This window comes from Lissotriton helveticus, chromosome 3_1, assembly GCF_964261635.1.
Source record: "Lissotriton helveticus chromosome 3_1, aLisHel1.1, whole genome shotgun sequence".
NCBI lineage: Eukaryota > Metazoa > Chordata > Amphibia > Caudata > Salamandridae > Lissotriton > Lissotriton helveticus.
In genome coordinates this window covers 1,534,536,996-1,534,559,927 of record NC_136061.1, presented here as the reverse complement: position 1 = coordinate 1,534,559,927, position 22,932 = coordinate 1,534,536,996, and the positions used below count along the sequence as shown (strand labels likewise).

The following is a 22,932-nucleotide window of genomic DNA, read 5'->3' as shown; positions in this document are numbered from 1 at the left end:
CCTTCTAGAAGTGGCAGAATATAGAAGCAGCATTTCCGAGCCAGGTTTTGCACTGTACATAGCAATGTGAATGATTTTAAACTTGTTCTACCTGGCAGCATGGCGCCCACAGCCGCCATATTCTAGTAATAAGTTAGCGTTCTAGTCGTAGTTAACAAATCTGTGCCCGGAAGCGATTGTTTCCCAGAACTACTGTCGTGGACTCTTGTTTACCCGGATGCTCCTTGAGCGTCGGCGGAAGTGGTATCGCCTGCCCCAAAATGGCGATTTTCAGTGTCTTCCTGGTCAATAAGGCCGGGGGACTTATCTACCAGCTCGACCACTTTCTTCCCCGCTCCGAAACCGAAAAAACGTTCAGTTTTCCTCTGGAGCTCGTTCTCAAGGTGCACGACGAGCGAGTGTTAGTGTCCTTTGGCCAGAGAGATGGAATCCGAGGTGAGGAGACCAAAAAGAAGGGGAACCATAGAAATGATGCGCTACATTTATTATGTTGTGTCAAAGTCTGCTATTGCCAGCACAACGGTATTTTGTCTAGAACGGAAATGCATGCCCAGTTTAAGATGCGTGCGCACATACACACATCTCTGAATTTAAATAATTACTTTATCTGGTACTTTACGCTTTCTGTTATTGGTCTCTGTTGAAGTGTCCACTTTCTAAGCTATGTTGGCACTATCGGCACATTACTGTGGCTTGCACATCGATCACATCAGAGGCATTTGCAGACCTATTGGAAATATTTAACACACCAGCACTGTTCATATTTATTTTACTATGTGTGATTTGTGCATAGACTCTACGGAGGACACCGAGATTTCTGCATTTGGAACATTCACCCACAGAACTAACTCACTAACACTTACGTGTGTTTGACTGGAAGGAACATATGACCTGAAAGGGTACGCGCAGTTCTGTGCTGCTGGTGCATTAGCCCACTGTCCCTTTTCCGCACGCTCCCGCCATCAGCATAATATGTCCGTTTGAAACATGTGAGCGGAAGGATTCTTCAAATCTTTGTATCGGTAGCATTAGCCCACTGCTTTATTTCCACACTCCTTCGCCATTTGCACATTTTCGTGGATCCTTTAAGCTGCAGGTTACACATAATTACAGCTGGTGTTATTAGCCCAGTGCCCCATTTCTTCACGCTCCCGCCATTGATATGGTTACTGGGGTTAGACCTTTAACCTTCAGAGGACATGGTAAATATGCTGTCGGAAGAACAGGTAAGGTTGCAGAGGTTATGATTCACGCGGTTGCTGCAAACTGGCATTCCAATTAAAGGATTTAACATCACGAACTTTACACCCTTAACAGTGAGCCATAAACTTTCCCGTACACATTGCCTATAATATGCAGAAGTGTATTTTCCTAACTACTGTTTACTAGGCTTCAATTAAGGCCTGGCAGCCATATTTTGAAAAAAAAATGTCTTTCTGTCCCCCCTCTTGCACATTTAACTGTTTATTTCTGCAGCACAGTCAAGCCGAATCATGTTTGTTTATTTCTATTGACATTGTTCTTGCTGTTTTCGAGTATCCCTATCTTGATCACACAACTGTATCTTTAAAGAGCCTTCCTTTAGCTCACTGTGTTCTATCATTCTTAACAGCTTGCTGTTGTTTATGTATCTAGTTTGTTTTACCATCTACAGATGAAATTAGCATAGACTGGATAGAATAAATATTCATGTAATGGGATAGTATTTAGGTGCTAAGGCAGTATGACATTTAATGAAACTGTGTTCTGATTAATCTAATAAAATGATACATTTTCTCACACTGTCAGTTCGCATTTCCTGTTCTGTTCTATTGGAACATTCCCTATATAAACCCTTGTTTTTTGGGAGTGAGCCATACTATTTTCCAGTTCTACTAGAGATGCTGTCCGGCTATTGTTTTTGCTGCCCACTTGGAAGATCTTGTCACGGCGGAGGGTGTTCTTCCATGGGAAGTTCTGCGGGCTAAGATTGGGGACTCTTTTTCCCGTTTCAAATTCATCCAACTCCGCTCCTGGTACGACACAGAAAGACAATATAGGGGGTAATTGGGAAATCAAGGAAGCTCTCCAGTCTGTTGGCGTCAGGAAGAAAGAGGTAGCCCTCTGGTATAGAGAATTGTTGAATTCGGAAGTCACCACAGTCACGCCTCTAAACCAGGTTTGGAGCGCATCTGTCTTTGAGGCCCCTGCCGCTGAGCTCTATGAAAGATCTCTTAGATTTCTATATAGGTTTGTTAAGTCGGCCTCACTGAAAAAGTAATTTAGGTTTTACACTACTTTGTAATGCTGTATTTGTTGAGTGGAACCTTTACTTAATTGACTGGGGACACAGTGCCCCATGAAATTGAGGCTTAACATTGTCTCTAAATTCATCTATCTGGGCGTTCTGTTCAGCTAAACTTTTAGGGTGCAAGAATTGCCGGGGGCCTGTCCCGCAACGTCAAGATAGCAATTGAACATAAGACAGAAGGAGAATGATGTCTAAGCTTTTTCAATAGTGCTATCCTACCCAAAAGACAACACTGTACATGATCAAAGACCAGCTTTAAGACAACCAGTAATAGGAGAGGAAGAAGGATTGCGGACGGTTATTGTCACACATTCTGATGTAGTTTTAAACTCTTTCCTAAATTGTAGCAGCACTGGGCCAGTACTTAACTGAGCCAGAACACAACAGTGCATATACATTTGTACAGGTGTTGCTTCATCCCACTGCCACTTTTTAGTACGCTTGCATTGGCATATTTTGTAGTGCGGAACATGTGATCTGTAGGGTGCCCACCTCACTCCACTTTGTGCGTGACCCCACCAGTACCTTTAGCACACTCTATTGATTCTCATAATACGTTTGGTTGAAACCTGTATATTTAAATGTCTCCACTTTTCCCCACTGTGCTTGTAACCCACTGAGCTATCTTAGTGACCTTAGCAATAAACTGCAATCACGTGCCCTTTGGGTCACAAAGTGTTGGGTTTGTAGATAATCAGTTGATTACTTTTTCTTGTGGACAAAGTTGATGTAAGTCTATAACTTTTTATACCTGGTCTTGCGAGCGTCTGTAATTTGTCAAACTCCCTTTGCAGTGACCTATCTCCAGGGCCGCTGGAATTATGCGACTATGCAGCAGTGACAATTTTTGCGTGGTTATAGATTTGTCACATAATCCATCATCTGCTGCATAATCTGCAGGTTTTAACAAAAATGTGTTTCTTGCTCAAAGCGTTCAAAAGTTACTAAAAATTCTATGGAATGTCTTGCCACGCAGTGGAAGGCCCTTTGCAAAGCTGGACCTTTCTGTTGCGTATTTCTATATTTGGATGTTAAACTGGTACTAATAATGTGCAACCAATACCCTGAGATCATTACCAAGTTTTCAAAATGATTTAATAATGAGGGAATAATGTTTAAGAAAATAGATGGTAAGCAAGCTGAGGGAATAAAATGACTCCGATCAATATAATCTTGATCGGAGTCATTTATTTTCCCTCCGCTTGTTTCCAATTGGAAAGTGCACGAATTATGGAAACCAGCCAATGGTGAGAGATGACTGCAGAAATACAACAAACATTAAAGAATTCCCAAGGCTTATGGATTTTAATAATCCCCCACTCCCAGTGACTTGGATCTAGCAAATATGAGCATTGATCTATACAAATTCTCAAGGAAGCTTAAATTAAAAAAAATACTTCTTGACCCATATCCCAACAATTTGTGAAAAAGATGAAACCAATGGCATCTGTGTTGACAGTCAAAGACATAGCAGATTTAAGAATACTGGCAACATTGGAAGAAGAGTCTCAAGAATCATATAATGGAGATCCTATCTATGAAACCTCTGAGGTGAAATTGTGAGAATGGGCTTAGCCACCTGGGAATCTGGAAAAAGTGGTTGTAAACCTTGATCATTGTTTTGTCCGCAAATGCCTACTGGGAATAAGATTTATTTATTTCGAGAACTCATGGTGGAAGAGATTAATCAGTTGGCCCATAAAACAAGCATTTACAATGCAATGGTTTTGCCTTTGTTAAAGTTAGAGCTATTGGCATTGCTCTTGACATTATTTTTATTTATGGTTTTTTTAACATAAATAAATGGCATTGTCATTTACAATGCCACTAGCTTTATCTCTCGCAAATGACACACACAAACACCCACAGAGAGCCCCCCCACACACACAGCCACAGAGAGCCCCCCCACACACACAGCCACACAGAGCCCCCCACACACACAGCCACACAAAGCCCCCCACACACACAGCCACACAAAGCCCCCCACACACACCCACACAGAGCCCTCCACACACACCCACACAGAGCCCTCCACACACACCCACACAGAGCCCCCCCACACACCTTCTGGCCCATTATCTTTTCTCCTCATCAAAATAACTGCCACGCCCCTTTCTTTGTTCTGAAAATGTGCCTACATGTAAGAGTGCAAGAGGCTAAAATGTGAATGCACTTGTGTTTAAGAGACCCATGGAACTTCAGTTCTAATTGATATCCTGATGCCGGTAAGCAGAAATGTCAGCAATAGATGTTGGCATTCTTTACATGCATTTCACTTGTCGCCGTAAAGCTCTACTTTCGCCTCTATTATAATGTTTCACCTTGAAAACAAAGTGGCACTCTTCGAGTTGGTGGCACCCAGTAGAACACAGGAGCAAGGACTTCACACTACCTAAAATACATGGACGAGTTACAAATGATCACGTTCGCTGTCCCATGATAGCTACAGCACAACAGCTAAATAAATGGCATTGTCATTTACAATGCCAATAGCTTAATCTCTCGCAAATGCCACCCACATACACCCACACAGAGCTCCCCCCACAGACACAGGGCCCCCCCACACAGAGCCCCCCACACACAGCTCCCCCCACACACAGCCCCCCCCCACACACAGCCCCCCCCCACAGTGGAGAAGTGTGGCTCAGGGGTTAGAGGCAGCAGACCCGGAAGCTGAGATCGGTCCTGGACCAGGGTTCAATTCCCCGCCTCGGCGGGTCTTGGGCCAAAAATTCCACGGACTCGATAATTCTCGCCCCGGTGCCTCCTCGACTCACGGGTTCACACTCTGCGACTCTGGGCAATAGCTTGCTTAATCTCCACAACGGCCCCTTGCGGCGGGATGCCTGACTTTCACCTTGTGGATACCCTGCTATCTCACAGGGGAATATCAGGAAGGGTTCCCTAAGCAAGCGCCGGGAAACCCACTGCGGGTAGCTGTGCGCTATATAAGCTCAACTACATTTACACACAGCCACACAGAGCCCCCACACACACTGCGAGCCCCCCCACACACCCACACAGAGCCCTCCACACACCCACACAGAGCCCCCCACACAGAGCCCTCCACACACCCACACAGAGCCCTCCACACACCCACACAGAGCCCCCCACACACCCACACAGAGCCCCCCACACACCCACACAGAGCCCCCCCACACACTGCGAGCCCCCTCCAGGCAAAACCTAAAAAATGCAAGTCCCAAATATTCATGGATTTACCACAAACATAGCACCTTTACGCAGGACCAGAAGCAATAACACCATGAGGCATTTAAAAGTTTCAGTACATTAGTTATTCAGTTGCCATGAAATAATGCTTTAGGCCCTGGAACACCAATGGTAAACACACGTAGCCGCCTGTCTCAGTCCCTGTGTTTTTATCTATTTATTTATGCAACTTTATATAGCGCGGACTTTACCCGAAGGTGTCAGAGCGCTTCACAGAAGTACCAATAATGAAATGAATGTGTGGTGACTTGTGGTGACATCGAGTTGCATCACTAGCCTGTGACATACGAGAAGGTCGTGTTTTTCAGCTGGCAAATGACGGAAGTAGAGTGCCCCATAGGGTCTGCTTCAGTGTTCATTGTTGGCTTTACCGGGGAATGCCCTGGCACTCTTCAAGCACTGCTCTTCATGCACACTCTCGTCCTTCAATTCCCTCCCCTAGTACTCTTCCCACACGGTCTCCTCCTCTTACACTACACTCTTCCCACCCGTCCCTCGCCCTTCGTCTGTTGTGAAGAAGATTGTCTATTGAGCAAGTGCTTGCTTGACTGTTTGTTTTTTTTGCTTTTAATTCGAGTAGCCTTTTTTCGCTTTCAGTTGGGCCAGACTAGAAGCGATTTTGAGGAACCTTTAGTGGCCTCAACCCAAACATCACTCTCTTTAGTTAAGCTTAAAGGGCACTTTTGTCTGACACGAAACACGCTTTCCTCTCCCTTCCACTGAAGCAGCTGCAGTTCGCCGTGAGTAACTCATCTGGGAGTCAGAGGAAAATGTGGTTCCTGGCTTTATCCCAATACAGGGTAATGTGGCGCATCGTCCATCGGCATAGAGTGAAGTTTCTTACCTGTTGGAAAGGGAGAGGAGTTTAAGCTGATTAGTGGTAACAGCAGCTGGACAGAGAGCAGCAGCAGGAATGAGCTATCCTCAATGACCCTCTGCGTTTAACCCGCCCTCTTCCGAAACGATCAGCTGAGATAGGCCCTGGGACTGTTTGTGTAGCCCACACAACCAATTAGAGTAAAGTACTGGACTCGTTTATTGCTCTTACTCCAGAGCGCGCCTCTTGCAAAGAAAGTCACGTAACTGCGCGGAATCCCAAAACTACAATGGGCACAGTTTATTTTTCCTCCCTCTTCTATTTAATTTTCGCACCATTGCACTTCGGGCAGTTTACGGAAAGGGACGGCTTTTCAAGTAACCGTCACTGCTCCTCCCTCGCCGCTGGCCTGTCCTCTCAGAGCGCCACCTCCACACTGCCCGGTGTTCCCTGCTGCCTCCCGGAGCCCTCTCCCAGACACACTTCACCCTCACCCTACCGAGGTCCTCCCCCCTCGCCTGTACTCACTGTGCCGCTGTTGTACCGACCTCCTGAGAGCCATCCCTGCTGTTCGCGGGCATCTTGCGGAACAGGCCTGCTATATATACATCGGGAGGCTGCCAAACCGAGCATGGTGTCCCCGCGCTCGGTAGTAATTAAAACAAGCGCATTTCTCTCACCGCCGAGGGTTCAAGTTCCACTTTCTGCCCCGGGCTCCGGGGAATGGTCGGCGGCTCCTTTAAGAGCATACAAAGGCTTCTCGCTTCTAATGCACTGACGGCCACTAAAGTTCAAATGTGGTCAGAGCCTTCGTGTTGAGTGGGCAAGGAGGGGTGTGGAGGGCGGGCACGGGTGGGTGCAGAGGGGAGGTGAGTGTGCTCGGCTTCACAGGGGCTGGAACGTCCTTCAGAGCGGAGTTCCTGCCCTCCGCCTGCCCCTCCCGCCACACCGCCCCTCATTGGTCGGGAGGAGGGTGAGATGACACCCGAGGAGCCCTGCCTGACGCTCACTTCGTCTTCGCTGGGGGCATTGACGGCAGGGAGAGCAACTCTACAGCCATCTGACAGCCTTCCGAGGGAGGAGGCCCCGCGGAGTCGAGGTGTGCACACTCGTGTGCACACACAAGCCGCAGCTCACTCCTCGTGTGCACACAAGCTGCAGCGCAATCCTCGTGTGCACACAAGCTTCACGGAGGCTGACAACTGGTCCGGGGCGCTGCACTGCTCCACACCCCCACAGGTAGAGATGACGGGGTTGACAGAAATGCTGCAACCTCCCCTCACCCGGCAGCCGAGACTTCCGGCCACTGAGGCCAGACAATTGGTGACAAGATTGGAGACGGCCAGGTTGTACGGCTGAAATCGGCATCGTGCCTTTGGCAGGGAGTGCAATGAGGGCGGGTGCCGTCAATGCCAGCACAGATTCGGGGGCGTTCCCGGCTGACGTCGCGTGACGTCGGCAAAAGCCACCGAATCTGGTCCGGCATTGACGGACAGGCCCCTCGTCCAATGGCTAGGCTCCATTTATGGAGCCAGCCAATGAATGACGAGGGCCGACCCAAACCCACACTACAGTTCTCATCAGGTTTTCGCCTGCGCGAAAAAGATGCGCAGAGCGCATCTTTTCGCCAGGCAAAACCTAAAAATGACTCAAAGGAGAAAGTTTGACTGATTAAGAATGGCAAGCTATGAGAGAATTACAGGAGGACCAACATATCGTGATCAAAGTTTCTGACATAAGCAGAAATGTTGTCATTCAGGACAGCATTAAAGTAAATTGAATAAAAATCCAATAAAAGTGATTAACACAAACTACCATCATACACTTATGGAGTGGGCAGATTTGGATTCTTTGATCTTGATAAATATAAATATTGAAAACTGAGCATCCCATCATGCCAGCTATCTATTTTCTCCCCAAAGTACACAAAAATATATTTAAAAATGCACCCTGTCGCCCAGTTATTATTTCAATGGTCTCTGTATTGGAGAACACATCAAGATTTGTAGACCTATTTCTCTTCCATTATGTAATGGCGCTGATAAAAAAAAAAAAAAAAAGATTCATGCCATTCATTGGAAGGATGATTAATTAATTATCTAATGGTGACTATAAATGTAGTATCATTGTACTCATTATCCTGCATTGTGATGGCCTCAGGGTGTGCAAATACGTTGTTTAGAGACAGATCTGTGGGAATTCAAATATGTTACTGGAAATACTTGAATTTTGCTTGAACTGCAATATCTTTGTTTAATAGTGCTTTCTACCTACACAAAAGCAGGGGACATATTGTACTACCACACATTCAAATGTTATGATTGGTTATCGAGAAGCAGAAGTTGTACGGACTGAAAAATGTTGGAACACATCAAGTTATGGACTAGGTTTATGTTTTTATTTGTCATTTGGGAAGGAGATATGGAAAATTGTTCATCTTATCCTTGAATGATAATGAGTACAACTTGAGATTTACCCATACGATCAGTGCAAAGAGGATGGACTTTTTGGACATTGAGGTTCATATTAAAAATAAAGTCTGCAGCAAAACCTGAGAAGCAGTGAAAATTATTACACACTTTGAACCTGATGGCTTGCAAAATGCCATCTCATGAGCCAGGGCTAAAACAAGGGAGGAATTGTTGGTAATTCGTAAAAATGAATCTAAAGAGGAGAATAATATCCAGTTTATCATGGATTATAACCCTAAACATCGGGAACAAAGGAGAACAATTACAGGCCTTGAAAAATCTGCTTGCAAAGGCAAGTCAGGATGTATCAAGTCAAGCTATTTTCAGCACTTACTGTTCCATTTTGGCGAGTAAAATAATCTGGAAAGGAACAGATGTTCTGTTCATTCAGAAAGTGAATAAGCAATAAAGATGTCTTTAATTCTTGTTTTTATCCCGACACATTTGCTGTCTGTTCAAGCTCAGCCTGATCAATAAACAACAGAAAGACCTGCCTAATCTGTTAATTCACAATGGTATAACTTGTAAGTATTTTTTATACTTCCAAAGAACACATTAGAGCCTTACTATTCATTAACACTTTCAAATGCATGGATGTCATTTGAAAATATTGATTTTATTTCATGGTATATTTATTTTTATATATTCCGTTTTTGCTTATTTAGACTAATATTAATGTTTAACTTCACATATACATATATTTGTAAAAAAGATTTCATATAATTTGCGTACAAAACAGATACAGATCAACAATAGATAAGAATAACCTCTCTCCAAGCCACTCCAAACTACTCCCCACAATTACTAAAATCTAACCACGCAATTACATCTCATTCATACTTCATCTGTTCAAACAATCCTACAATCAAAACAAGTTAAAAACATACAATTTAATGACCACCCACAAGGCTGGTCTAACACAGACTGTTTTTATCAAGTAATGATTGTACACTGAAATAATACATAAAGATAACTAGTCCAGATAGTATATATGTATACATGCTTCCTATAATCTGTATGCAATATATAATTAAATTGATATAATTTCCAATTAGTTTGTTTTAATGTGCCTCCAGATACTGATTTATCATATCAAAGATAGTCTTCTTATTTTCTTTAATGTAGTCTCAGAGTTACTGTTCTGTTCAGGTTCAACTTCAGTGAGCGCTGACGCGTGTTTTCACGGACAAACCAAATTGCAGTCTAAACCTTCTTTGGGCGCAAGTATAAACAAGCATTTACAATGCAACTGTCTTGCCTTTGCAAAAGTTAGAGCTATTGTCATTGTAAATGACAATGTTTTTATTTATGTGCTGGCTTTGAAAACAGATAAATAAATGGCATTGTCATTTACAGTGCCAATAGCTTAATCTCTCGCAAATGTGAGACCTATTGCATGTGCACACACACACACACACTCAGAGAGAGACACACAAAGCGAGCCACACACAGAGCCACACACACACAATGCAACTTGAACTCACCTTCACGAGACAGCAGGCTCAGGCGCTGGGCCGCATCCGGGGCGCACAGAACTCACGCCTGCGGTGGCACCGCGGCACCGCAGCACGGACAGCGATTCCGTGAAGGCCCAGAGCAACTCCTATCAGTCACCGTCATGTATAATGCACAGCACCCTGCATTCAGTGTGCAAACCTTAGAAAGGGTAACATCTCCATCTACAATACTCTTCTGTTTTTTTACACCGCACCTCACAAACTTTAGATGCCATTAAATTATGATTATCGTGAAGGATGAACGTCTGCAGCTACAGGATACTTCCATTTTTACAACCACGAGGTGGCAATCCCAGAGTGCTCTAAATTATGCAAATCTTGAACAGAATATCATCTTCAGCTACAGGAGCCTTCAGTTTTTAAAACACAACGTCAGTTTAGAGGACCTCAAAAATTATGTTTTGTAAATTGTGTAAAGAGCCCAAAATTAGGATTCGCAAATTATTCAAAACGTCAAAGGCGTAACATGTCCAGCTACGGGATTCTACTAGCTTAAAAACACAGGGCACATAGTCCAATGCCGCATACCTTATGCACATCGTCGAAAGTGTGACGTCTACAGCTACGGGAGTCTTCTATTTTTAAAAACAAACAGTACTTTGAAAGAGTAACGTCTGCAGCTGCAAGATTAATATACCCCATTATGCCAAATCAGGAGTGCCGCATAAATTACGCAGTGTTTTGAAAGAGTGATATCTATAGCTGCTTAATTTTTCTATGTTTAAAAAAAACACTTTGCAACCTTATTCATTATAGGGTACCATTATTATGTGCCTTTGCTTCTATCATTTGCAACATACATGCACTTTATTTCACTCACATGGGGTTTACTCTTTGCATACAGTGATCACTGTGCCGTGGCTCGAGACGGCGGCCCCTGATGAATGGATGCATGCTGGCAGGCGGGGTGTGCATTCTTTTCTCTGAAGCTTGTCGCCTCCCATGCATCAGCACTTGTCTGTGTTGCGAGTGAAGCAGGGGCAGGGGGTGTACAAACATGGCAAGGCAGAGAGTCACTCCAGTTCGGGGCGTCAACATGACGGGGAGGGAGGTGCTTTACTATTTGCTTATGCCTTGCGCTGGTGGCATACATGTCTTTGCAGGGGGTCAGTGTTTATGATACTTTCAGTCATTGCATCATATGAAATAAAAGGTTGGCACTTTTTATTTCAGCCACACCTGCTCTTTTGTGAGCCGGGTCCTTTGAGGCACGTCTTCACTAATGGTTATGAGTTGGTAGTAAACCGCAACATCCCTAACACGACTATGTACCGGCACAGAAGTGCAACTGCATTCCCAGATTATAACTCAGTGGGTTGTAGTACATACTTCAAGCCTGTGTGTCAAGGCTGGAATCAAGGACTTATTAGCTGTGCAAAGTATCATACTTGATAAAATGAGAACCGCTGTTAACTAAGATAAAATGAGTATCACTATCAGGTACTGGTAAGGCCTCTTATCAGCGTGAATAGCTTTATGATAAGAATACACACAACTCAATGTGTAAGAAATGGAAGTAATGAAAGCAAACAAAATTGAGTGGAAGGAGGGGCACGGGGCATGAAAGATCTTTAAAAAATGGGAAAGGAGCCCGCACACTCGTCAAAACTTTCATTCCGCCCTATCTCGCACACGTTTTACTCTTAACACATCTGGGATCTCATGCCTGTAGCAAGGAGCGGGGCCCCGCACCCCCGCTGCTCAGGACAACACGCCGCAACTCCATCACAGCTCCTCACTCTACAAACAAGAAGCACGTGCACACGGACAGCGGGAGGGGGTGGGCTCACGGACAGCGGGAGGGGGCGGGTTAACGGGCACACGGACAGCGGGAGGGGGCGGGAACGGGCTCACGGACAGCGGGAGGGGGGGCGGGAACGGGATAAAAAAAGTATTAAAATATGCCGCTTACCTGCTAGCAACTCAAGAAAAGTGAAATCGCGCAGCCCACCCCTGCAAAGCACACGTTGGAAATGAAACAAACATGCCGAGACAAAAAAAATCCGCCCACCGCCGGAATGACGTCACAAATGGGCGGGATGCGAAAAAATCGACGGAACGCCCACGAATCGCCTCGCACACTGACGGACGCCTCTCTCTTCCAATGGCTAGCCTCCATTTATGGAGCTAGCCAATGGAAGACAGAGGCGGGACAAAGCCACAGACTATTCTCAAAAGATTTCGCCTGCGTGAACGCTGCTGCGCAGCGGATCGCCAGGCGAAACCTAAAAACCAGACCCTGGGGGGCAGGTGGGAGGGCCCAAAGATACTATCCTGAATGGGAATAACTATATAAGTATAGGGCGCAAATAGCAAATTATAACAACCCATATTAAATATAGTTTGTGTACTTGGACCCCCAATACAGAGGAGAAGAACAACTGGCATGCATATTCCATGCTCATCTGTCCGATAGATATCAGCCATCTATAACGTGAGACAAAAATACATAAAAGTAAAACAGAGCATGTGTAACTCCACAGTTTAACAGATCAAAAATGTGCCCTCCAGCCAGATGAAAAAATTATAGCTGCAGACAGTGAGTGTTTTTAAAAGCACTTTAGTATTGTGTGGTTCCAGATGTGTATCGCATTTGACCATATGCACCTTTTTGTATTAATTAAATCAGTAATTCAATCTCATTCATCAAGGTACATTATTCTTTAATATTGGGATCAGCACTTTCCAGTTGCAGGAGTGATACTGCTTGTTGATACTGGATGTACAAGTAGGCTCTTTTAGTCAGAGAAAGACTGCAATAGTACATTGAACTTGAATACGAAGAGACCTAAATTCATGCCCATTCCAAATGTCTAGTGTACTTTACAGTGATAATAGTGAGTATCCATCTCAGGATGAGTGGATGTTTACATCAATGAGAGTTCTATTGTTGGAGTATTTTACTCAAACATTACCTGTACACAAAACTATTAACAATTGTTAAAGAAAATCACAAAGACCAAACAACACATGTAATATAAATGAGATAAAAAGGACAAATGTAACTTACATAAGAATGTTGAGTTAACCCATATCCCTAGGGGCGCGTTGCTCCCTGAGTCATCGCCCCTGGAGGATCGAGTATTAGACGGACTCATACCCTGGAAAACTATCTCCCTGATATACAGGAAACTAATCAATAACATGGAGAATCCACTGGTGCGGCTCAGAGCGCACTGGAGCGAGGATAGATTAGAGTTAGATGATGAGGATTGGGTGGAGGCGGTCTCTTCCCCAGGGTGGTTGCTATACAAATGCGGCTTTGATTGGTGCAGTTGAAAATACTTCATAGATCCTATATAACTGGACCGCGCCTGGTGCGACTGGGAAGAGCAGTGAGCGGAGAATGTAGGAGAAACTGTGGAGAGGTCGGCACCCTAATACATACTTTCTGGCACTGTGTCGAAATACAATTGTATTGGACAAAGGTCCATGATGAGATGGGGGTGGCCTTGTGGGTGGAGCTGCGGCCGGAGGCCCGGAGATGTTTGCTGAATGTGTGGGAGCCCACGGATTTGAATGCGTATCCGAGACAGTGGGTCACCTTGGCATGTATGGTGGCTAAACGTAACATAGCTCAACACTGGGGAGCCAGCCAACCACCCCGAGTCACCAAATGGGCAGAAGACCTCGACTGGTGCATGATCCGGGAAAGAGCTGTTTATGTAGCCAGGGCCTGCCCCAAGAGAGGGGTGAGATTTGTAGTGCCTGGAATAGTCATAGGGGGGAAATTTGTGAACCACCTATGCCGACGCTGATGCCAGAGGCGCAAGACTCTCCAAATTCCCTTTAACAACAGTTGATGTATTTGATTTGTATTTTGCCACAATGCCTCATGTGTTTGATTATATTGCGCATACCTGAGCTTTATTTTTCTTTTAATAATGTCCGTTGTTTTTAATAAAAAGAGTTTAAATTTTTTTTTTTTTTTAAATGTTGAGTTAAATCGATGTAATGTTTTTTTTTTTATTAAATGGTGGCATGAAATGTAGCAATGTTCTTGAAATAGTATGAGCATTCTAGTTGTTTTTTAAAAGAGTTGAAATACTATCATGTTATCACTTTAAGAGGACTGTTTGTGCTCTGGGACTTTATAGCCCTGTCAAAGGCAAAACACGGAAAAGCGTCGCCATCTGATTGCTCGTAGTGCACTTTTTCGTGAACAATAAAGAAAGGATTTTAATTGCTCAAAGAGGTTTGTGGTGCGGTTTGAAGACGAAAAAGTGAGGAGCCCATTTGGGGATGGATAGATATATGATATACTTGCATTTTGTGACTAAGGATTTTATAACGTGCTATTTGCACAGGCTGAGATGAATGCCAGCTGATTATACGTCAAGGACCACAGCGGACGCATGCCGCTTTCAACAAGACCGTATTAATGGTGAATTGGTTCCTTTTGCAAAAAGAACTATTGGATAATTGAAGAAGTCAAGCATCACTAAAGAAGTGAAACGAACAAGACCACATCCCCTCCAGAGATTATAATTCTCTCTTGGATGAAGGGGTGAACTCCACGATAATTTTATACTCAGGAGCTTCCGACCGAGGATAGAAGTATAAACATTGGAGACTATTTGCAGCTGACCGACATTGGAATATTGTTCTTCGTACAGCACACTGTCTATACCAAGACAGGATAGACGAGCAAAATAAAAATATGCAACATACCATCATGCCTAAGGTGAACGCTTGAAAATATTTTTACGACAAGCATAGAGAGCTATTAATTGGTCTTGAAAAAGATGGAATAATTTAAATGAACCATCGAAACGCGTCGACACTAAATGAAAATACACAATCCCTTGATCCAGCATTGTTTGAATAATAAGAAAGAGTAAACTTTATCGTTCAATGCAAGTAATATTCTGCAATATTGGATGTGTAGACTTTAAAGACTGATTATATTCGTCTGGCTGTGGAACTCTCTAGTGTGTGTTTTTAACTATGTTGAATTAAATTGCCTCTTATTGTGTTTTTTATAATTCTGAAATACTTAGCTGATTGTTAGGCCTTTGTAATTTTATGAATTTTATGTATATGTAACAAATAAAATCTTGTGCAATTTTTACTTTCCATAGTAGTCCCCTTGTTATATATGACACAATCTACGGTGTGCATTGAGAGAAAGTGGGAAGAGCGGAGTGGGATCGATTGATAACTTTTGTTTGGTATTCAGTATATATGTATAGAATTCTACCCCATGGGATTTTTCTTATTTCACTGAGGAATATTTACTTCAGGATATGCGTGCAACGTTGAGGGTCTGTTCCTAAGAGCTTAAATTGCATTGAGCAGTGATGGCGATTGTATCTGGAGAGTCGGCTCTCAATATATAAAAGTTGATGTCACCACTGTGTCTGCCTACTTCCTGTCCTTACCAGCTGTCACCACACAACCCACCCATTTACTAAACCTACTGAAGTAGATCTCTAATGGACAGCCTTTTTTTCAGTATGGTTATGTGGCTTCCTGCATTCAACTACTGATTCTGTAAATGGCTCAATTACCAGTAATCTTCATTACTCCTATCCCTGCTTGTCCTTGTCCCAGTGATTAATTGTAAAGTAAACCCCATCTCCGAGACTGGAGTGCTGTGACCAGAGGTCCTGCCCACCATAACCTAGATTCATAATGGGACTGCCATTCCCAGCCACTGTTTCTGCAGATGTCACAGCAGAAGATGAAGTCTTGCCCATTACTATACAGGATGACACGACCGGGAACAGCCATTAATTTCCTTGCTGGAGCTTCCTGGAGAGACAATAGTGCCAATAATGGAGAACGAAGACTAACCGTCCTCATTTCAGGAAGAAAGTGTTTGCCTGAAGGTCATGTCTTGGATGAATTGCGTAGACATTTTGGTACAGCCAGAAGAAATCCATATCTTTTTAGGAAGGATCTTGTAGTTTCCAGTAGTTGTAAAGTGTTGGCGTCCATTGGATGTTGGATTAGCCAGTCTAGATAGGACTCATTGGAGACCAAGATCAGCCGCAATCTGAGTCCTCACATTTTGCAAAGGCTCCTTGGGGCTGAATGAAATCCAAACAGGAGAATCTTGAACTGCCAATGCCGGATCTAAATTCTGAACCTCAGAAACTTCTGGTGTTAGGAATGTAGAAATAGGTATCCATCAAGTCAGCTGTAACCATGAAATGATGATTCATTGGGGGGATCAACGGAATGATTATTTGAAGAGCCCTCATTTTGAATAGGATGTTTCTCTCCCATATTTTTAGATCTTGATTAAGACCGTACGTGCGTTTCCCTGCTGTTTTTTTACATTTTTATTTGTTTTTGTAAGAGCTCCTCGTCAAAGTGCTTTCTTTCCAACTTTGCTTTTAGCCATGTTGCACAGCCATGCTGCTGTGCAACATAGCTAAAAGACATTGGCAAAGACAATAGTTTTCATATAGGAGAGACCTATTGGCTTTGCCACTGCTTGTTCACTTTCTTGTGATCTGTGCCCATCTGAAAGCCTCCCGTCACCTTGGGTACCTGAAAGATTCAGGAGATACCCTAGCAATGGGATGATTGTTTTTTTCTCTATTGAGGCTTAAATTCTTTCTGTCAAGAAACCTGGTAGATACCCTCTTCAAACAATGTCCAGGGCCCTCACAGCTGAGGTTGATCCTTGGCACATCTTCAGAAACAAATTAATTCAACCATCAACCTGAAAAGTTGGCCTGTGACTGGGAATAATAAATAATGAGGATCTTTTGCAAAATAATCTGGCCCCTAGAAATGTCCAACAACAAAGCTTCTGTTCTATCACCCTTTCCGAACCACCTGCTGATAAACGTACTTGATCAGAGCAACCTTCATAAATAACCCAGGGGGAACACCGATACCTCTCCTCACTGCAGTGGTCCAAAACGAAAGGCGATCTGGGTGCATAAAACAGACATTTGCCCTCCAGCTGAAATGGGAAGTGTAATCAAGAACACTACAGGTTCGCACATGTGCAGAGAGCGCTTCCAGCATGGCCACACAAAGAATAATAAAATCCTGAAGTGCATCAAGAGCCCTCCAAGCCAAGGGGTCAAGTCAAACACTCCTCATAACCGCTGCCCCCACAACAGACCTAATTCCACCCAAACCTGGCAGGAAGAGAGACTAGAGCTCAAGATGTAGGTCCAAGCCCAGCAAGGACTTCCAAACTCCCAATGTCCTCGTCTAATTCAAGACTGGAAGGAAACAAACCTTGGCTAAGTCAATAGGTCTTGCCAACGCAAGAGGTGTTGGCTTTGCCAATATGTTTTGGCCATGTAGTACACCAGCATCGCTGCTGTTCAGTATGGCTAAAAGTTTGGGGGGTAAAAGAAAGAAGAGTGGCGGGAGTTGTGTCGTAGAGTGAAAGGACAGAGTGGAGTTGAATGGCATAGAGTGTCAGATTGGAGTAGAGTGAAATGGAGTGTTGTGCAGTGGTGTAGACTGAAGTGGCTTAGAGGGTGTTGCGCAGAGTAGATTCTCAGAGTGGAATGGCATTGCCTGGAGTAGTCTTCTACAGTTGAGTGGAGTAATGGGTTGTAGCATAGAGGGAATTTCTCAGAGCATTGTAAAGTAGTGTCGTGGAGTGTTGTAGAGTGGACTGGCATAGAATGGAGTAAAACGTCCTACAGTGGAGTTTCATGAAGTGTAGTGTCAGAATAGAGTGGACTAGATTGAAGTGATGTAAAGTACAGTGGTGCAGAGTAGCGTGGAGTGATGCTGAGTAGATTGCATTTGAGGGGTGCAGAGTACAATGCAGTGGCATAGATTGCAGTGATGCAGAGTAGAGTGGCATTGAGTTCAGTGGCGAAGCGTGCAGTCTTATGTGTGCAGTGGCTTAGAGTTCATTGTCGTAGAGTAGTGCAGTGGTGAAGAGTGCAGTGGTGCATTGTAGAGTGGAGTAGAGTTCAATGGCGTAGAATGAAGTGATGTTGAAATGAGTCAAGTGACATAGTGCAGAGGCGAAGAGCAGAGTGTTGTAGAGTAGAGACTTTGAGTGAAGTGGCAGAGTGGAGTGGTTCAGTGTCGTAGAATAGAGTTGAGTAAAGTGGCATTGAGTGGAGTAGAGGGAGTTGTGCAGAGTAGAGTGTCTTAGAGTAGAGCTTAATGGAGTAAAGCGTAATAAAGTGGAGTGGAGTGTCGTAAAGTGGAATAGAATGAAGTAAAGTAAAGTGGCGCAGAGTCGATTGGCGTACAGTGGAGTGATGCTGAGTAGAGTGCAGTGGTGAAGAGTACAGTGGTGTTCAGTTCAGTGGCGAAGCATGCAGACTTGCAGAGTGCAGTGGCAAAGAGTAGGGCAGTGATGAAGAGTGAAGTGTGCATAGAATGGAGTAGAGTTCACTGGCATAGAATGGAAAGGCTTAGAGTGAAGTGGCATAGAGTGCAGTGTCAGTGCAGTGGTGCACAGTAGATTGGAGTGCAGTGGCGCAGAGATTGCAGAGTGGTGAGTGCATTAGTGTCACGTGGTGCAGAGTAGAGTGACTTAGAGTACAATGGTGTTGAGTGCAGTGACAGAGTATAGAGGCGTACAGTGTCATGTAGATTGGCGAACAGTGCAGTGGAGTAAAGTGCATTGGTTTTGAGTAAAGCTGTGTAAAGTACATTGGTGTAAATGTCAGTGGGGTAGAGTGCAGCAGTTTAGAAGAGAGTGCAGTGGAGTAGAGTGGAGCGTCACAGCGTGGATTGGAGCTAGAAAAACAACGTACAGGAAATCCATGATAAATCCTCTCACTTTGAATTCAGAGAAAGAAAAGTAAACACCAGGCTTCCTGAAAGACCGAGCCTGATTTTTGACCTCTGTCTTTGAATGCCTGGCAAATGTGACCAGATAAGAACAAGATTTAAAGGCCTGAAGTAAGAATAGAGTAAATAGGGTTTGTGGCAAGGAAAGGACCGAACTCAAAATGGGGAGCCTAAAACGAATAAAGCCATGAAATAGAAAGCAAGCACCTGTGAGTTATGAACCACAAACCAGATGGTAAGCAACGAACGGGCTGAATGCATTCCCAGGGAAGCTTTCTAAATGTCCCCAAGATGTCCTTAGCAAAACAGACAGCTCCGCTGTTTAGTGGGCTTCGACCTGAACAGGAGTATGCCAGACAAATGGCACCCAGCTTATGGCATTCGGGGATTGCATTCTCAGCGCATTTTATTTTCCTGATTTTGGAGGTAGGATTCTTTCTACAAGTAATGACTGGGACATGGGACGTAGATGTAATTAAAATTTCACTCTGGAAACAAAGATTCACGTTTCAATGCCTTTAAATACTAACCGGGCCTTGCATGAATTTGCTTCAGGAAAAGTGAGCACTTTTTTTTAATGTTCAATAAAAGAAAAGGTAACTCCTAGAGGAAATAAATGCCGTATTTATGTGTACAGAGACTTGCATATAAACCAGGCAGCTTCCCCCTTTTATTTTAGATCTCATTTCCCTTGAAATCGTAGCTTTCCAAATTCAAAGTATGAGAGACCCTTTCAATCACAGAATGGCGTTTGGCGTTCTAATTTGTTATTCATTGGATCTAGTCCCACAGTGGACCATAAGTAAATCAAGATGTAATCAATCTCGGTTTAGTTTGTTGGAACCTAATCAACATCTGTAATGTGTGTTTGAGAACCAAGGAAAATTGGTGTATGCATCTAAAACATCTATTCCTTCGATTTCTTTCACAGTTCTGTGATTCCTTATGTTCTGTGCACAATATTTCCAAATACATTGGAATCTGTGTAACCCAAGGCATAGAGACTGATACTTTTTGTGTACTTGTTTAACACGAGTATTCAACAAAAAACACTATGTAGTCCCAAACTAATTTTACTTTTGTCAGAAGCCGATTGGGTGCATAGATGTGTAGCTATTGTTCGATAGGTGACAAGTTATATCATATCAAACCATACTGTACTGTATACGCCCAGCTTTTTAAGGGCCTCCATCTGACTTAGGTCAGGCTGTGATTAACGTTGATAGTGGGGTTTATTTTTGAACTGTAATTAGATCACACTGGCCACATTGTTTCGTGATTCTGTACATATGTGGAGTTTATTGATCTTTGTAGGACTTTTATGGTTTTATCTGAAAAAACGAATAACGTTTGATTTGACAAGTTACAACTGTATCAAGTCAAATGTAAATAGAGGGGGACATATGCTGGGGACTGAAGAGGACAGTGGCCATTACTTAGTCCTTGGAAGTGGAACTGCGCTTTGAATATGTGGAGTGAAGAGAGTGCTAGCAAGTTAACTGGGAATTGTTTTTAGTGCAAGTGCACTGATTTGAAGGACTGTAACTTCGATGCAGCAAGATAAAGGCTTATGTGGGAAAACTGTTAAGAGCCTCAACTTCTGCTGAGCCCTGACTTTGCATCTAATGCTCTTCACTGCTATAGCCACCGTGAATGTAATTAAATTATTATAGAAACAATTATGCTTCACCAGAAATATCATTAAGTCATGCCATGAACTCACTAGCTCATGTCATGCTATATAAGGGAAGTTCTAAACAAACACTATTATCCGCACAGATGCCCAGAGTGTGTCTTATTTTACTTCTTAAAAAACGAGATACATTTTTCATCATTACTCTCTCGCATTAGATGTTCCTTTCTTTAGTAGCATCTTGGTAGATCCAACTAGTTCCATTCATTATAAAAAGCGATTCTTTATTCATTTTAATCAAATACTTCAAAATACAGTCACAGCCAATGTAAATGTACAGGAATTTATATAGCGCAAATCACCGAGCGGTTTCTAAGCGCTTGCTTAGGGAACCCGTCCTGGTATTCCCCTGTGAGATAACCCAGCGGGGTATCCGCAAGGTGAAAGCCAGGCATCCCGCCGCGAGGGGCCGTTGTGGAGATTAAGCAGGCTATTGCCCAGAGTCGCAGAGTGTGAAACCGTGAATCGAGTAGGCACCGGAGCGAGAATTGTCGAGTCCATGGACATTTTTTAGGACTCAAGACCCCGCTGAGCCGGGAATTGAACCCTGGTCCCGGGCTGACCTCTGCTTCCAGGTCTGCCTCCTCTAACCAGTGAGCCACACTTCTCCAATGCGCTTCGTTCCACTGGAGGCAACCTCCCTGGGGCTCCTATACTAATGCTTTGTTGTTTCTTCCGTTATTATTAATGTTTCCCATGTAATTCTCAATTGTTAGTGGTATCAGATGATCAGCATGTTGTCTTGTGGCCAATATATTATATAAAAAAGAACAATTGATGGACAAAATGCAGAACAATGTCCTACATTCACCCCAGTACAGAGATATGGGCCTAAATCCATTGTTTTTTTGCTCACCATGCCATTCCAGTTTGGACCCAGCCATAAGCAAATCTGTCTTGACCCTGCGCCCAATGGGAACAGTCCAGCCCGAACTGCCAGGCCAGGTCCTCTCTGGACTGGAAACAAGCAACCTAGGACCGGTTTTGTGATTTCATTCCTCATCAGCCAGAATCGCTTGACTCCAGAGGCAGGGAGAGCACGGAACGCACGTCTGGGCATACCCGTACCACTCGGGTGGCAAATGCAAAAAGAAAAATTGGTAGGAAGAATGCAGAACAATGTCATACATTCACCCCAGTACAGAGAACTGGGCCTAAATCCATTGTTTTTTTGCTAACCATGCCATTCCAGTTTGGACCCAGCCATATGCAAATCAGTCTTGACCCTGTACCCAATAGGAACAGCCCAGCCCGCCAGGCCAGGTCTTGACTGGACCAAGCATGCTAGGACCGGTTTCGAGCTTTCAGCCCTCATCAGCTAGGATAGCTTGACTGCAGTGGCATGGAGAGCACGGAACCCACGTCTGGGCATACCCATCCGACTCGAGGTGACAAAAGCAAAAAGAACAATTGATGGACAGAATGCAGAACAATGTCATATATTCATCCCCGTACAGAGAGCTGGGCCTAAATCCTGCTTTCTTTTGCTCACCATGTCATTCCAGTTTTGGCCCAGCCATATGCAAATCAGTATTGACCCTGCTCCCAATGGGAATAGTCCAGCCCGAACTGCTTGGCAGTTCGAGCTGGACTGTTCCCACAAGGAACAGGGTCAAGACAGATTTGCATATAGCTGGGTCCAAACTGAGGTGGTGTGGTGAGCAAAAGAATGATGGATTAAACCCAGATCCTTGTGACTGGGGTGAATGTTTGCATTGTCTAGCATTCCGTCCATCAATTGTTTCTTTTGCATATTTCACCCTAAGTGGGAAGGGTGTGCCCAGACGTGGGTCCCGTGCTCACTACACCACTGGATTCAAGCTAGCCTGGCTGATGAAGGGTGATGCCCTGAAACCGGTCCCAGAATGCTTGTTTCCGGTCCAGGAAGGATCCGTCTTGGCAGTTCGGGCTGGACTGTTCCCACAAGAACCAGGGTCAAGACTGATTTGCATATAGCTGGGTCCAAAGTGGGGTGGTGTGGTGAGCAAAAGAATGTTATGTTGTTAATGATTCTATGAGCCCTGAGGAAGTTCCAGCCATTGGAACAAAACACGTTGTCTGTGACTGTATTGTGTACTATTTGAGTGAATGAGTAAAGGTTTGCATTAAAGAATAGTGGAAGTTGTTGCAGAATTCAGTCTTACTACATAACCTGAAAAGTTGTTTTGCCAAGACGCTAC

At 44.0% G+C, this 22,932-nt stretch overlaps 1 protein-coding gene across 1 annotated transcript in view; it reads left to right on the top strand.

Annotated features, from left to right (window-relative positions):
* The first annotated feature begins 216 nt into the window (after window positions 1-216).
* The window catches only part of TRAPPC4 (trafficking protein particle complex subunit 4), a 32,879-nt gene continuing 10,163 nt past the window's right edge, over window positions 217-22,932 (top strand). Inside the window, exon 1 of the mRNA XM_078682212.1 lies at window positions 217-435. Within this exon, the coding sequence (XP_078538338.1) occupies window positions 261-435 (175 nt within the window). The 5' untranslated portion in view covers window positions 217-260. The remainder of the gene's footprint in view (window positions 436-22,932) is intronic.